General features: G+C 40.8%; 2 protein-coding genes across 4 annotated transcripts in view; both read right to left on the bottom strand.

The window, feature by feature from the left end:
* The window catches only part of Ppp1r36 (protein phosphatase 1 regulatory subunit 36), a 33,461-nt gene extending 20,793 nt beyond the window's left edge, over positions 1-12,668 (bottom strand). For all 3 annotated transcript variants that reach the window (XM_046461905.2, XM_046461904.2, XM_046461903.2), the window contains exons 1-2: positions 6,640-12,668; positions 5,949-6,013 (exon numbers count right to left, since the gene is read on the bottom strand). In XM_046461905.2, the coding sequence (XP_046317861.1) occupies positions 5,949-6,013; positions 6,640-6,957 (383 nt within the window). In that variant the 5' untranslated portion in view covers positions 6,958-12,668. The remainder of the gene's footprint in view (positions 1-5,948; positions 6,014-6,639) is intronic.
* Positions 12,669-12,801: 133 nt separating this feature from the next.
* Hspa2 (heat shock protein family A (Hsp70) member 2) lies at positions 12,802-15,618 on the bottom strand. Its single transcript, XM_046461823.2, has 2 exons — positions 15,521-15,618; positions 12,802-15,181 (listed from the first exon to the last, which is right to left on the bottom strand). The coding sequence occupies exon 2, from the start codon at positions 15,174-15,176 to the stop codon at positions 13,272-13,274; it is 1,905 nt and encodes a 634-aa protein (XP_046317779.1). The 5' UTR covers positions 15,177-15,181; positions 15,521-15,618; the 3' UTR covers positions 12,802-13,271.
* Positions 15,619-15,834: the final 216 nt, after the last annotated feature.

Below are 15,834 nucleotides of genomic sequence, written 5' to 3' on the forward strand. Positions count from 1 at the left end.
TATGGCATTGATAACCCAACCAGTAGCTTTATCTCTGCCCAAAGTTGTATGTGCCTCTATTAAGCTGAAATGTAGATAGAGTAATGGAAGTACTTTTCCCCCAGTTTTAGTCATTCTCTAAAGATGAATATCAATCATATAGATCCTTATTGCCTCCTTATCAAATCTCAGCAAGGAATTATTTTGGAGGAATACCTCCCCAGCAGTTTGGCCAACCTCCTAATGTCCTGTTGTATCATATGTCAGCTCCAAAAAGTAAGTACATGATGTCACCTCAAGAGAATGGATTACTTGTATTTTTCCACCTTTCTTTTCCTTTCCTTTTTGAAGACACTGGCACCATGCTGGCCAATGGATGATTTCCACGCTTTTTATTCTTTCTGATGTTCCTCTTATCATTGGTCTCCAAGGATTGGGATCATGGGGGAGGGTGTACTGAGTTATTAGGGTGGGGGAAAGGCAAGAAAAATAAATAAGTTTAAGAATACCAATTGTTAATGGTGGCTATTCCAATGAGGGGTGGAGGGCTGGGGCAGAGACGAGATAGTGGTAAAGAAATCTGTCTTCCACATCTGTATGTTTCTGCATTATTTGAATAGTTTAATAATAAGAAGGTATATTTATTACCTGTATAACTAAATCTTTCAACCCCTCTACATGCTTACTGACTCACCTACTGTCCTAATCTCTCTATTCTGTTAGAATTCATCTAGGTCCTACCCCCTCCCTCTAAGATTATCCACCTAATTGGAATCTTGCTCCTCAGTGTTCCCATGGGAGGAGCTTTCTAGAGCAGAAATGCAGCCCATGTACTCAGTAAGGGTTCCTGGACAAGCCTGCCACCTCTGCAGCTTCTACTCCAACCACTGCCCACTCAGATATGTTCAGACTTTAATAAGAAATCAGCACCTATATTTCCACTGAACCCAAACACTAACTCTGGCCATAAAATATACAAAGGTCTATTTTCCTCCACCTTAGTACTACTGTCCCTAATAGCAGGACACTTAAGGTAACCTAAGGTTTGCCAAACTGAGTTACTAAAACTTGAAACAGCTTCACCACAAAAGGGCTGTCCCTATCTATTCTTCATCATATTCCTTTCTACATATCCTCAAACTGTCCCAGAATGTATGTGTGTAGGCCACATAATCTCTACTTGGGGTATTTAATTTTTGTTTTAAATTGAGTTGTAACTTATAAGTACTAAAGCAAATAAATCCTAAGTATACCAGTAAGATTGGCAGCCATTATGAAGTCAAACAACAAGTGCTGGCGAGGATGTGGGGAAAAGGGTACACTTGTACATTGCTGGTGGGACTGCAAATTGGTGCAGCCAATTTGGAAAGCAGTATGGAGATTTCTTGGTAAGCTGGGAATGGAACCACCATTTGACCCAGCTATTCCCCTTCTAGGTCTATTCCCTAAAGACCTAAAAAGAGCATGCTACAGGGATACTGCTACATCGATGTTCATAGCAGCACAATTCACAATAGCAAGACTGTGGAACCAACCTAGATGCCCTTCAATAGATGAATGGATAAAAAAAAATGTGGCATTTATACACAATGGAGTATTACTCTGCATTAAAAAATGACAAAATCATAGAATTTGCAGGGAAATGGATGGCATTAGAGCAGATTATGCTAAGTGAAGCTAGCCAATCCCTAAAAAACAAATGCCAAATGTCTTCTTTGATATAAGGAGTGTAACTAAGAACAGAGTAGGGACGAAGAGCATGAGAACAAGATTAACATTAAACTGGGATGAGAGGTGGGAGGGAAAGGGAGAGAGAAGGGAAATTGCATGGAAATGGAAGGAGATCCTCAGGGTTATACAAAATTTCATACAAGAGGAAGTGAGGGGAAAGGGGAAAATAATACAAGGGGGAGAAATGAATGACAGTAGAGGGGGTAGAGAGAGAAGAGGGGAGGGGAGGGGAGGGGGGATAGTAGAGGATAGGAAAGGCAGCAGAATACAACAGACACTAGTATGGCAATATGTAAATCAATGGATGTGTAACTGATGTGATTCTGCAATTTGTATACGGGGTAAAAATGGGAGTTCATAACCCACTTGAATCAAAGTGTGAAATATGATATATCAAGAACTATGTAATGTTTTGAACAACCAACAATAAAAAATTTTTAAAAAATCCTAAGTATAAAGCGTGATCAAGTTTTTAATATGTATATACCCACGTAACTACCACCAACACATAAAAACCATTTCCAGTACATGGGCAGGTTCCCTTGTACTGTCCCCCACTATGTGCCAGCTGATAATACCCCTAAAGGTAACTGCTATTTTTTTACTTCTATCATGGCAATTCCTTTTGTTTTAAAAAGTTTTACACACATATAACCATTCATTCAACCATTTACTTTTTCATTGGGGGGCTTTGGTGTTTGGGGGGTATTTATTTATTTTTGGTACTGGGGATTGAACCCAGGGGCATTTAACTACTGAGTTGCATCCCCAGCCCTTTTTCATTTTGAGACAGGGTCTCACTAAGATGGTGAGGCCGGCCTAGAACTCGCTTGAGGCTCCTGCCTCAGCCTCCCAAATCACTGGGATTATAGGCATGTTCCACTGTGCCCAGCAGTATTTACACTTTGTATCTAGCCTTTTTGGGACAATATTATACCATGTGACTTAGATATTATTTTTTAATACATTTAATCAACATATAGTAACTGGGGTACACTGTGATATTTCAATACATTTATATAATATCATGATCAAATCAAGGTAACTGGTGTATCTATCACCTTAAACAATTATTACTTCTTTGTGTTGGGTACAATTATAAACCTCTCTAGCTTTTTTAAAATAGACAATTAATTACAACCAATATTTTAAGTCATACCATCTCTAAAACTAGGGGAAATCAAATCAAGTCATATTTTAATAACAATTTGGTAACAAAAGAAACTTTAGCTTGTGAATATGAATAATTTATAAATATGAAAAACTATGAAACTGATTATCTGTAAGTTTATTAGTAGGCTCAAATATGAAATAGTGCTACCTGGATTAGCACTGAAGATTAGTTTGAAAAGTACTGCTAACTGGGCTGGGATTGTAGCTCAGCAGTAGAGTGCTCACCTAGCATGTGTGAGGCCCTGGGTTCGATCCTCAGCATCCCTTAATAATAAATAAATAAAGGTATGATGTCCAACTACAACTAAAAAGAGTAAATATTTTTTAAAAATACTGCCAATTAACTTCATTTATACAGAAGTTCAGTAAGTATGGTACAATTTTCATTAAAGAGGGCTAAGATGGCCTTTATTTATATTTATTTTATTTTTCATTATTGAAGATCAAACCCAGGACTTCACATGTGCTAGACAAGCCCTCTACCACTGAGTTACATCTCCTTACAGCTCTTTTGTAATTTACATCTTACAAAAGGGCTGTCCCTATCTATTCTTCATCATGTTCCTTTCTACACCTCCTCAAACTGTCCCAGAATGTATGTGCGTAGGCCACATAATTTTTTAAATTTTGAGACAAGTTCTTGCTAAATTGCCCAGGCTGGCCTCAAATCTGGGATTTTCCTGCCTCAGCCTCCTGAAGCACTATGTCACTACCTAAGATAGTCCTTAAATATACATGAAGAGGGCTGGGGATGTAGTTCAGTGTAGAGTACCTGCCTAGCATGCTAGGTTTGATCCCCAGCACCTATATATGTCTATATCTACATATAGATACATAGTGATATACATATGGTATGAAGAATAGATATGTATATCTGTATGTATCTATATGTAGATGAAGGCAAATATAGGAAAATTTTAGACCCACATTCTATTTTGATTCCTGTGACTAGTCTTTCATTTAATACCACAGCTGTCTGTCTCACAGTCACCAAGTGTAATGCTTTAGAAGCTGCCAAACAGAATCTTCTATGACATTTCTGAGGGAAAAAAAAGCAAAACTAAAATTACTACTTTGGACATAAAAGATTCCTTAATCCTGGAACAAATATATTCTATGAAACTTAATTTTGATGCTAATAAAATGTGAAGCCTTTTAATTATTTGTTTGACCTCCATGTCATTATATTTATAATGTAACTATATATACTTAGCAAAGTTCTTCCTGGCCTCCAGCCCCATTTGTCCAACAGCTGAAGAGTCATATTCATGTGAACATGTCAGAGCAAACTCAAACACACATTTGTGTCTTTTAATCTGTATTTGAGTGAAGGGCAAGCCTAGCCACTCACTTTCTCCACTCAGACACCTGGGAGTCAATAAAGACACCTACTTCCCCTCTCCTTTTATATCCAGCCACTTATATTCTATCAATTTTATCCAAACATTCTGTCAATTCCACCTCTTAAATATTTCTTTGTCCTTCACCCTTCTGTTTTTAACTGCATGGAGTTAATTCTGCTACTTACTATAACTATCTCTAATCCTGCAATCAATGGCCTTCTGATTGGTCCCCTACCTCTAGTATTCCTCCACTTGAATCCAGCTGGTTAACTGAACATCTCAATAAACATTTGTTGAGCACCCATTCTGTAAAGTTCCTGGGACATGAAGATGAGTAAGGCATTTTCTGCTGCTGAGGGGCTTACAGTCTAATAGAGGGAGAGAGCTTGTAAGTGGAAAGGGCTTTGGCATCAGACTAATTTTGGTTCAAACTATCAGTTGTGCTACTCAATGTCTATATGACTTTGCTTAATCTCACTGACCCTCTGTTTCTTCACCAATAAAATGAGAATATTTTTAAAAATTTTTAAAAATATTTATTTTTTAGTTGTAGTTGTTTGGACACAATACCTTTATTTATTTTTATGTGGTGCTGAGGATGGAACCCAGGGTCTCTCATGTGCTAGGCGAGCACTCTACTGCTGAGCCACAACCCAGCCCCCATAAAATGAGAATATTAATGCTCACTTCACATAGCTATTTATAAGAATTAGAAAAATATGCACTAGATACACAAGTAGTGGCTAGTATTATCAGTTTAGTTATATAGTTTTAGAGTCAGTATTTATTTTTTCTATTGATAGCAGGGTACTTAACCACTGAGCAACATCCCCAGACCTTTTTTGTATTTTAATTTGAGACAGGGTCTCACTGAGTTGCTTAGTGCCTTGTTAAATTGCTGAGGCTGGCTTTGAACTCGTGATCCTCCTACCCGAGCTTCCTGAGCCACTGGGATTACAGATATGTGCCACCACTCCCAGCTAGATTCAGGATTTTAGATTAGTTTTTCTAATCTAATTATATTTCCTTATAAAATGTACCATCATTGCAGGAGGTGTAATATGATCCCACTCATGTAAAACTATTTCTATAACTTACAAAGGCAATTTTACACAGTATTAAGAATATGGACTCTGGAGCCAAACATGCATACATTTAAATCTTCTTAGTCACTTATGAGCTATGCTATTGGACCAAGTTACTTAATTTTCAAATCACTTAGCCCTTTGAAACCTCAGTTTCTTTATCTGTAAACTGGATAGCAGCTGTTTCAAAGGGTTTGTGGACTGATTAGTAGAAAGGCTGGTACATGGGAAGCAGCTGGTAAGGGTTAATTAACAGAAAGTGATGTCTGCAAGGCTGTTCAGTAAAATGATAATCTCCAGATAGTGGGACTTCACCAGATATTTATTTTATTCTCTATACTTTTTTTTCAATACAAATTGTAATGTTACATATTTGAAATTGTGGTCAAAAGAATGAGATAGAATTAGGCAATAATTCCAACTAGTAATATAAAATATCCTTTTTGTAGAATAATGCTAAATAATACTATAAAGGGAACACACTGGTTAAATATTTATTTTTCTAGCAGTAGGGAAGATATATATTCCTGTGTATTTCTTAGCTTCCAGAATCTCTATACTTTTCTACATTGCTTATTTTTTATCCCACACATATGTAATTTTATAAAACTGCTAATAAAGTTTTATTAAAATTTACCTTCTGAATTCAAGAGTTTTGGTTTCATCTTTCCAGTACCACATCCCTAACTGTAATCCTGATTGCTGCAAAATGAAATGATTGAAGCAAAAATAATTAAAAGTTCAATTTTCAAACCACATGTTACATAAACCTTTAATAACTCACACGTCTTTTTTAAACTCTAGTCAATAAAGATGTAGAATCTTAAAAGTGTATTTTTAACTTATCGTTTTTGATTGCTTTTTGGTTTGGTTTCAGTAGGAAGGGAGGGAGGGAGGGAAGAAAGTAGGAAGAGGAAAGAAGGGACGGCTCAGGAAAGGAAAGGGAGGAAGAAAGAAAATTTAAACTGCACATAACTCAAGATTCATCGGACAAAAATATTTGGGACAAAATAAATTGATGCCGAGCATGGCCACAACCTTTGACCTGAGCTGGACACAAAACAGCAGCCTGCTCAAAACCCTTCGCCCTCCGTTCCGAGGCAATCTCCAAAACCCTTTCAGGTAGTGGTAGAGAGCAACCCACCAGCCCCTCCTTGCCCCGGGTCCTATCCAGAACAGGGCTGCTTCTCTGCCCCCACCCCCGACGCTCCCCAGCTGTTGGGCTACTTTGCAACCCTCCAATCAGAGGTGGTGAGGGGGGCTTTCACGAGCATCTAAACATCTGCGTGTGGAGCCAGAATTCAATTCCTACCTACTGCTCAATGTACCTCTCTAGGTCTGTTTTTGTGGGCAAATATGCCGGTATGTTTTTGAGAACTACCGGTCCCGGAGGAAGGCGGCGACCCGCCTGTGGAGGAGGTCACGGAGCGCAGCAAAGGACGAGGGCGTGCGGGTGCCGGTAGGTTGTTGTCCCGGGCACCCGCCGAGCCTGCCACCGTCGCCCGCGGCGCCGATTGCCGATCCGGGAGAGCAGGGCCGCCTTCACCAGCCCCGGGAGAGGGGAGGACACAGGCGGTTTGTACGTCCTGCCGGGAAGGGGCCTGCTTGTCCCACCGCTTCCTCTTAGACTCGGGCAGCCGGTACATGGCTGCACCCTGGCCGCACCCTGGCCGCCTCACAGCGTCGCCCAGGCTACCCGTCGCGGGCGCTGGCTCACCGGACGCGGGGCGGGGTCGGGAGCTGCTTCCGCCGCGTGTCGGCGGGACTCGCGCTTCTCTCCAGGTCCCTAAAGCCCCACCCGGTGCTCCGTTAGCACCTCGCAATCTTCGCTGGATCGGTTTACTGTCTGACCCCGTAGTAAAGCTGCGCAGGACTTGAGGGCATTCCCGCGGTGATAGTACACTTCTGCGTTGTTTCAAAGCAGCAACTAAATTCCCTCCTATAGGGAAGAACTGTCTGTTCCCACCTTTCTACATTAAGTAGGTTGGACCTACGTTGATTTTGAGGTGTTGGGAGGGAAGAAGTAGTGTGGCCTAGTGAATGGGACACCAGAGATTTTCAGAACATTTCTGCCTCTTCACCAGTTGTGGAACCTAGGGTAAAACAGCTCCCATCCTGCTTCTGAAAATACCCAAATCAGGAGTTATGAAGATTTTCATAGTTGTGTGTGTAAAGCACCAGCCTTAATTAAGTACTCAAAATTAGTGTTGCTCAACTCAGAAAACGTGCTCGGTGTAAATGTGTAATTAAGTTGCTATTTTTACATATATTTTTCACTTTTCAAATCACATATCTTGTAATTTCCTTTTGCAATTGAATTGGTATGCAGATTTTGGTTGATATTTTCCCCTTCCAACACAGAAGCAAGCAATGCAACATGATTAGGAATACCTAATAGTTTGCTATAGTTTAAATAGCATAAAAGATACTCAGTAGTTAGGATTTTTATGCTCCCATAAACTTTAAAATTGTGGCTAGAGATACCCTGCCGATTCCTACCCCTACCCTCCCATCTCACTACTTGGTGACAATTACTGATTATATCAGGATAAACTATAAAATCGTAATCATCTAGATCCATTCTGGTAGCTGTTCAGGTTGGCTCAGATATATGGAAACCCATGTATACATTGGCAGTGCTGTTTTGACACTGAGGATAGGCTTGCTTACTACCAGATGACTACCTTGAAAGGACAAGAGAAATATTCCAGATGCCAAAAGTCTTTTTTTCAAACAATGTACATAACTTGAGGTGGGGAAAACAGGGAGAAAAAAATGAAGAAAAGCTCCCCGGAAAGTCTGAGAAAGAAATCTGGATGGAATCTGGATGGAATTCAGTCATTTCACAATCATACTCAGAGTGTGGTCATTAAACTCTTCAAATTGCTCCCCCAAATGTATGAAGTTTTAATGAAAAACCAAAGATCTTATATACCATACCATAGTGTAACTCAGGCAGTGTAATATACAAAACTAAGGTAAAAAATGTTATTGACAGAGAATAAAATTATGGTATTTTCAGGTAAATGGGTAGAGTTGGAGAATATCATGCTAAGCAAAGTAAGCCAATCCCCCCAAAACAAAGACAGAATGGTCTCTATGATAAGTGGATGGTGATCCATAATGGGGAGGGGGGAGGCATGGGGAAAATGGAGGAACTTTGATTGGGCAAAGGGGAGGGAGGGCAGGAAAGAGGGTACAATGAGATGGTCGTCATTACCCTAGGTACATTTTGACTGCACATATGGTGTGATGCTACATCATGTACAACCAGAGAAATGAAAAGTTGTGCTGCAATTGTGTACAATGAATCAAAATGCATTCTGTTGTCATATATACCAAATTAAGATAAATTAATAAAAAAAGAAAAATTATTTCTAGTACAAAAGGCATTTAAATCTATGCATAATTTGAATGCTAAAAAATAAGTTATTGAGAACTCAAAATATCTACACAAGTTATTTCGAATGTTCTAGAAAAACAATGTTTAAAGAGAAACTTCAGTAACTCTGATGGACCATCTTAGAATTCTCTATCACTTTACTTAAGAATTCTTTTTAGGTTTTTATTTTTAAAATAGCACTAGAAATTTACAACCTACCCTAGAAATGTATTTATTTAAAGAAAAACAATTTGTGACCTTTAAAGTAGGAATATAAAGATGACTTATAAATAGCTAATAATTCCAAGTGCCCTACAAGACATTTTTTTTTTTTTGCCTAATTAAGGGAAAAAGTTATACTCCTCAAAGTATAACTAAGAGCATATAACACAGAAGTAAGCTGTTGGTCTCAAACTTTAGGCTCAAGATATTAACTGAATACAGTGTATGCTTATACTATGAAAAAGTCATAAGGGCAGACTTAGTTATAATTCTACCTTAAAAATTAATTTTCCATAAAAGAAAATGGCAATATCAAATTCTGAATAGGTTGCTTATTTCCCTACTCATCAATTCACAAACAACCTGATCTACAATGAAAGGGGTCAAGGAAAGGGCCTATGACTTCTTGATTTGTTCTAAGGGAAATATAACATTAAGTATCACACTATACAATTTCAAAAATGCAAAACCCCTAAAATATTTCCATTCCAAGAGTCATATCAAAAATAAAAACTGGGGCTGGGGCTGTGGCTCAGCAGTAGAGTACTTGTCTAGCACGTTCAAGGCCTTAGGTTAAAATAAAGATATTGTGTTAACTACAACTAAAAAAAAATATTTAAAAAAATAAAAACTGGTCTGGGGTTGTATGGTGCAGTGGTAGAGCACTTGCCTAACACATGTGAGGCACTAGTTTCAGTTATTAGCACTACATAAAAAAAATATATTGTGTCCATGTACAACTAAAAATATTTTTTAAAAAACTGCACTCTTTCTGAAGATCAATAATTTTTCTCCAAGGAACAAAATTCTGCCTCTAATTTCTAATTCTGTAATTAATTCAAAACAGTTTACTCACATATTGTAAGCTATATATAAATTCTCTTAGCAATTGTCTTGTGGCATATGATTTAAAAAAAAATTCTAGTATTCAAAAATCAAGGGAATATGTCTCTCAACAAATTTTTTTTTGTACTGGGGATTGAACTCATGGGTACTCTTGAGTACCACTGAACCACATCCCCAGCCCTATTTTGTATGTTATTTAGAGACATGTCCTCACTGAATTGCTTTGTGCCTTGCCTTTTGCTGAGGCTGGCTTTAAACTTACCATCCTCCCGTCTCAGCCTCCCAGTCATTATGGGATGACAGGCATGTGCCACCAAGACCACCTCTCAACACAATGTTTATAAACTATATTCAATTTAAAGTAGCAATGTCTTATAGGCCCCATTTAGCTTCATAAAAAGACCTTTGATTTTATCCAGAAAGAGCCACTGTATTCCTGGTTAATACATAATACCAATAATTAAATTATCATTTAAAATCTCTGACATACTGAACAGGTGGTGTATTAAATATCCTATTTATGCATGTAAGTTTAAAGATGTCAATAGCATTAGTATCTCCTAATGTACAAGTTTTAATGCCTTTCCATTGACTAGTTACTGTACAAAACAAAGTGAGATTGTTTTTGAAATGTCACACACCTCAAATTCTGTAAATAATCTGTCGTGTCTTATTGTAATAGATGTCTAGATTTATCACCTTAAAACAGGGACAACCTTTAATCATACATTCAGATAAGAATGTAAGTGCCTGGAGAAATATATCTTTCCAATCTCTTAGCATCTATATATAGTACATTTGCTTTAATCGTGATCAGTAGTCACAGTTTTACTACTTTTGAGTTCAAGTGATGTTAATGATTCCTTAAACTGTAATTTAGCCCTATCCTAACATCAAGTACTTTTTCCACTGTTATTTGACTATGGCTGGCCTTACATCTTCTAAGGAGTTCCCAGAGTTCTTGGGTTACCAGTTTCAACTAACTCCTGGGAAACACTAAATGGCCACTTTGGTGCCTTTATCTTAGTAATATTTGAATTCAGGTAAATTTGAGAAGAATTAAATTTAAAAACACTCAAGGCAGCTAAAAGTGTATAAATTATTTTTTAAAACAACAGAAAATAAAGCATCTAATACATTAAGGTTAGGACAATAGCTGGTTGCAGGAGGCCAGGCCATATGATCAAGGACTACCAAAGGTCAGTTTAAGACTTTAGAAACTAATTTCTATGATGAGGTTTAAAATAGTCATACTAATACCAAATTGCACTTAAAGATATTATTTTTTGAAGTCAGAACAAAAGATCAACACTTTCAGCAAAGAACTGGAAAAGGGCAATAGTATGAATATTAACTTGGTAAAACTCACGTAAAAAAGTCATTTTAGGGCTGGGGATATAGCTCAATTGGTAGAATGCTTGCCTTGCATGCACAAGGTCCTGGATTCAATCCCCAACACCACAAAAAAAAAAAAAAAAAAAAAAAAGAAAAAGAAAAAGTCACTTTAAAGCCACTGTTTACCTGATTCTGTCAGTACTAGTTTGTCAAACATTTATGTGATGCTATGTGTAGACAAAGAAACACCCATTGCCAAAAACTTTCCACCACTATAACACTAACACTAATAAACCCAAGTTACCATCAGCTTTTCTAATAATCACCTTTAAATTTCTTAAGAAGTATTCTGAAGTAATTTCACAATTGCCTATTTATCTTCTTCTCTCTCCCCTGACCCAAGTGAGACTAAAGTAAAACTTATCTGTATGTAAGGGTCAACTATTGTGTGAGAAGCCCTAAATTATTACTCATACTATTATTCCAAAAATTAGTCTCTTTATGGCCCCAAAGGGTCTGCTGCTAGATTGAAAATAAAGTTTTTATAATTCATAATTTATATAATTTTATAATCCAATTATCTTTGAACAACATGAGGAAAATCTTTTCACTTGGAAAGAGATAAAAGGACATTTATACAGTGAAAACATTGGGTTAAAACTATGAATTTTTTCCAATAAAGTTTACTGAATTTCTCCTAAATTCCCTTTAAAGGAAATAAATGAGAATAAAGCAGAAGTGTCATTCCATTTAAAAAAATAATAAAAACCACCTTCTCCCAAGGATGTGGATTTCCAAAGGGTTTGAAATATTCTATTTGTAACAATCTCAAATCAGAAAGATAAATGGTCATGTTGTATATTAACAATATACAGTACTATCTTGTAGTTTGCCTTTTAAAAAAGAAGTTTATGTGTTGAGGCTGTGGCTTGGAGGTAGAGTGCTCGCTTACCATGTGTGAGGCACTGGGTTTGATCCCCAGCACCACATACAAATAAAATATATTGTGTCCACCTATAACTAAAAAATAAATATTAAAAAAAAGTTTATTATAGTGATTTGTGAGGCAAGTACTGCAAAAACATTATGAGCTTCAAATGGGAGAGGGGCCTATAGATCATCTTCCCCTATCTCCCAATAGTTACAACTGCTGGAAACATGTTCTTATAGAATTTTCCACAAACTCAGAAGTTGAGCTGTTTTGCTAGAAAATTAAAGTTAAAACAAATTTGACTTGATCTGTACTTAATGTTAAGTCACTTTTAAACTCTAAAGCAGGCAAGCTTTAAAGTGACTTACAGGCACCTGTATGTCACAAAATACAACTTTTTTTTATACTACCTTTGACTATAATGAGAAGATAACTTCTGCCTCCACTAGGTTAAAAAAAATCAATCATTTTTATACTTAACCCCAAAATATAGCTTGTATTTTCCTGGAATAGTCAAGTGGATTTTCAGTAGAACACTTAAACCAGGTCTTAGGAGCCTGGGTATACTAGAAGACCCCAGTCAGGTTAAAAAGGGAGAAGAAAAGTTTACCCAGATTCTTCTCCCCTTAAGTTGTTGATAATTCAAGGCGGGAACTTCATCTGAGAATTAGAGAATATTGGATTAGATAAATTTCACATCACACTAACATTTTAAAAACCAACATGAATAAAACATGGGAAGGAGGTAAAATTGAAAAACTCCAAGACAATAAGTTTGAGATCAATTTCAGCTTTACTTGAAATTTGCATTTATTTGCAAAATATACCTGTCCTTAAGATCACTGTGATGCTTAGTCTTAAAGTAGTACATAAAAATAAACAGTTTTAAGCATTTATGTATTTTGTTACTAAGCTTCCATAGGACAGGTGTGCAAAGGCCAGGTTTCCCATCTCAAACAAATATCCATGCACAAACTAAAGTAAACCAAAAAATGCTCAAATCAGCAATGACACAAATGCATTAAAGAGAAACCGCAAATCTTTTTTTCCTCAAAATTAAACTTTAGAACTAACCTTTTATAGTTAAACTAAGTTGTTGTACCTTTCCTTTCATATGCATACACCAGGCTAAAGACTTTCAACAATAGATTTCATACTTGGCACAAGGACATTTCAAAGAAACCAAAACAAAAGGGGGAAAAAAGAGAAAGGAAAAGAGATTTACGCTGATTTAAGTGCAAGCCTTAGTCCACTTCCTCAATAGTAGGTCCCCCGGACGCTCCAGAACCGCCGCCAGGACCGCCTTGGTAAAGTTTGCTGATGATGGGGTTGCATACTCTTTCAAGCTCTTTCTGCTTGTGTTCATACTCGTCTTTTTCTGCCATCTGGTTTCGGTCAAGCCAGTTGATCACCTCCTGACACTTGTCGAGGATCTTGTTTTTGTCCTGCTCGCTAATCTTGCCCCTCAGTTTCTCGTCTTCCACCGTCTGCTTGATGTTGTAGGTATAGGACTCCACCGCATTTTTGGCTGCCACCCGGTCGCGATTAGCTTCATCTTCCGACTTGTACCGCTCCGCCTCTTGAACCATCCGGTCAATGTCATCCTTGCTCAGACGACCCTTGTCGTTAGTAATGGTGATTTTGTTTTCCTTACCAGTGCTCTTGTCAGCAGCGGTGACGTTGAGGATGCCGTTGGCATCAATGTCGAAGGTGACCTCGATCTGGGGGACCCCACGGGGTGCCGGGGGAATCCCAGTCAGGTCGAACTTGCCTAGCAGGTTGTTGTCCTTGGTCATGGCCCGTTCGCCTTCGTACACTTGCACCAGCACGCTGCTCTGGTTGTCTGAGTAGGTGGTGAAGGTCTGCGTCTGCTTGGTGGGGATCGTGGTGTTCCTTTTGATGAGTGGGGTCATGACGCCGCCAGCCGTCTCGATGCCCAGCGACAACGGAGTCACGTCTAGTAGTAGCAGGTCCTGCACGTTCTCCGACTTGTCTCCGATGAGGATGGCCGCCTGCACTGCGGCGCCGTAGGCCACCGCCTCGTCGGGGTTGATGCTCTTGTTCAACTCTTTGCCATTGAAGAAATCTTGCAGCAGCTTCTGGATCTTGGGGATACGGGTAGAACCACCCACCAGCACAATCTCCTGGATCTGGCCCTTGTCCAGTTTGGCGTCGCGCAGCGCCTTCTCTACCGGCTCCAAGGTCCCGCGGAAGAGGTCCGCGTTGAGCTCCTCGAAGCGGGCGCGGGTGATGGACGTGTAGAAATCCACGCCCTCGTACAGCGAGTCGATCTCGATGCTCGCCTGTGTGGACGAGCTCAGCGTGCGCTTGGCGCGCTCGCAGGCGGTGCGCAGCCGCCGCACCGCGCGCTTGTTGGACCCAATGTCCTTCTTGTGCTTGCGCTTGAACTCTTCTGCCAGGTGGCTGACCATACGGTTGTCGAAGTCCTCGCCGCCCAGGTGGGTGTCACCGGCCGTGGACTTCACCTCAAAAATGCCATCCTCGATGGTCAGGATGGACACGTCGAAGGTGCCGCCGCCCAGGTCAAAGATGAGCACGTTCTTCTCACCACCTGCGCAGCCTTTCTTGTCCAGGCCGTAAGCTATGGCAGCCGCCGTGGGCTCGTTGATGATGCGCAGCACGTTGAGGCCCGTGATAGTGCCCGCGTCCTTAGTGGCCTGGCGCTGCGAGTCGTTGAAATAGGCGGGGACCGTGATGACCGCGCTCTGCACCTTGCCCCCCAGGTAGGCTTCTGCGATCTCCTTCATCTTAGTGAGGACCATGGAGGAGATCTCCTCGGGGAAGAAGGTCTTCATCTCCCCCTTGTACTCCACCTGCACCTTGGGCTTCCCTCCCTCGCTCACCACCCGGAACGGCCAGTGTTTCATGTCCGACTGCACCGTGGCGTCCTCGAACTTGCGACCGATCAGCCTCTTGGCGTCGAAGATGGTGTTAGTGGGGTTCATGGCCACTTGGTTTTTGGCGGCGTCGCCGATGAGGCGCTCGGTGTCCGTGAAGGCCACGTAGCTGGGGGTGGTGCGGTTGCCCTGGTCATTGGCGATGATTTCCACTTTGCCGTGTTGGAAGACCCCCACGCATGAGTAGGTGGTGCCCAGGTCGATGCCGATAGCCGGGCCGCGGGCGGACATCCTGACTGAAAGATAAACGAGCGATGTTAGGACGAGAAAACCAGGGAGAGGCAGTCCGCGGCGTCAACTAACGGTCACCTCGCACTGCTTCTCCGCGAGCGCAACCAGCCTCCCTGCTCCCCCCTCCGGGTTCCCCGCTCTTATAGCCGCCTTCTGGAAACTCCCAGAGCCAATCCGCTCCCGGGACCGCCCGCACAAACTCTTCCAGCCCAGCCACAGGCTTGCCTGGGTCGGAGTGACCGACCCGAAGCCCAACAGATGTCTAGTTGGGTGAGGGGCGGGACCCCGACCCTCGCTAGAAGACCCAAGGACGGCCGTTATGCAAATGAGGCTCCTCCCAGTACCTCCAGCTGCTTGGGGGCGTTAGGCTCGTGCCCTGGCCCCCCGGCCCCCCGCCCCCGCCAGGTGTACGCGCTTTTTCCGCGGTCTTGGCTTTCCAGAAGCGGGATTCGTCGATGCGCACAGGATTGGCAGGGCACGCGGCCAGTGAGCAGCGCGGACTCCTCAGTAAGGGCGGGGAAGGAAGGGTTGAGGCGTGGCGCCGGGAGGAGGTGCGGAAGGGGAGCGGGGTGTGGGGATTATTTATTGGTCCCGAGGCCGCAAGTGCTTTTAGTGCCAGGTGTCCAGACTGACCTAGCCCGAGGAAGAAGGGGAATTC

This window comes from Marmota monax, unplaced genomic scaffold (assembly GCF_021218885.2).
Source record: "Marmota monax isolate L192 unplaced genomic scaffold, Marmota_monax_Labrador192_F-V1.1 WCK01_AAM20220418_F8-fsc00001, whole genome shotgun sequence".
Lineage (NCBI taxonomy): Eukaryota > Metazoa > Chordata > Mammalia > Rodentia > Sciuridae > Marmota > Marmota monax.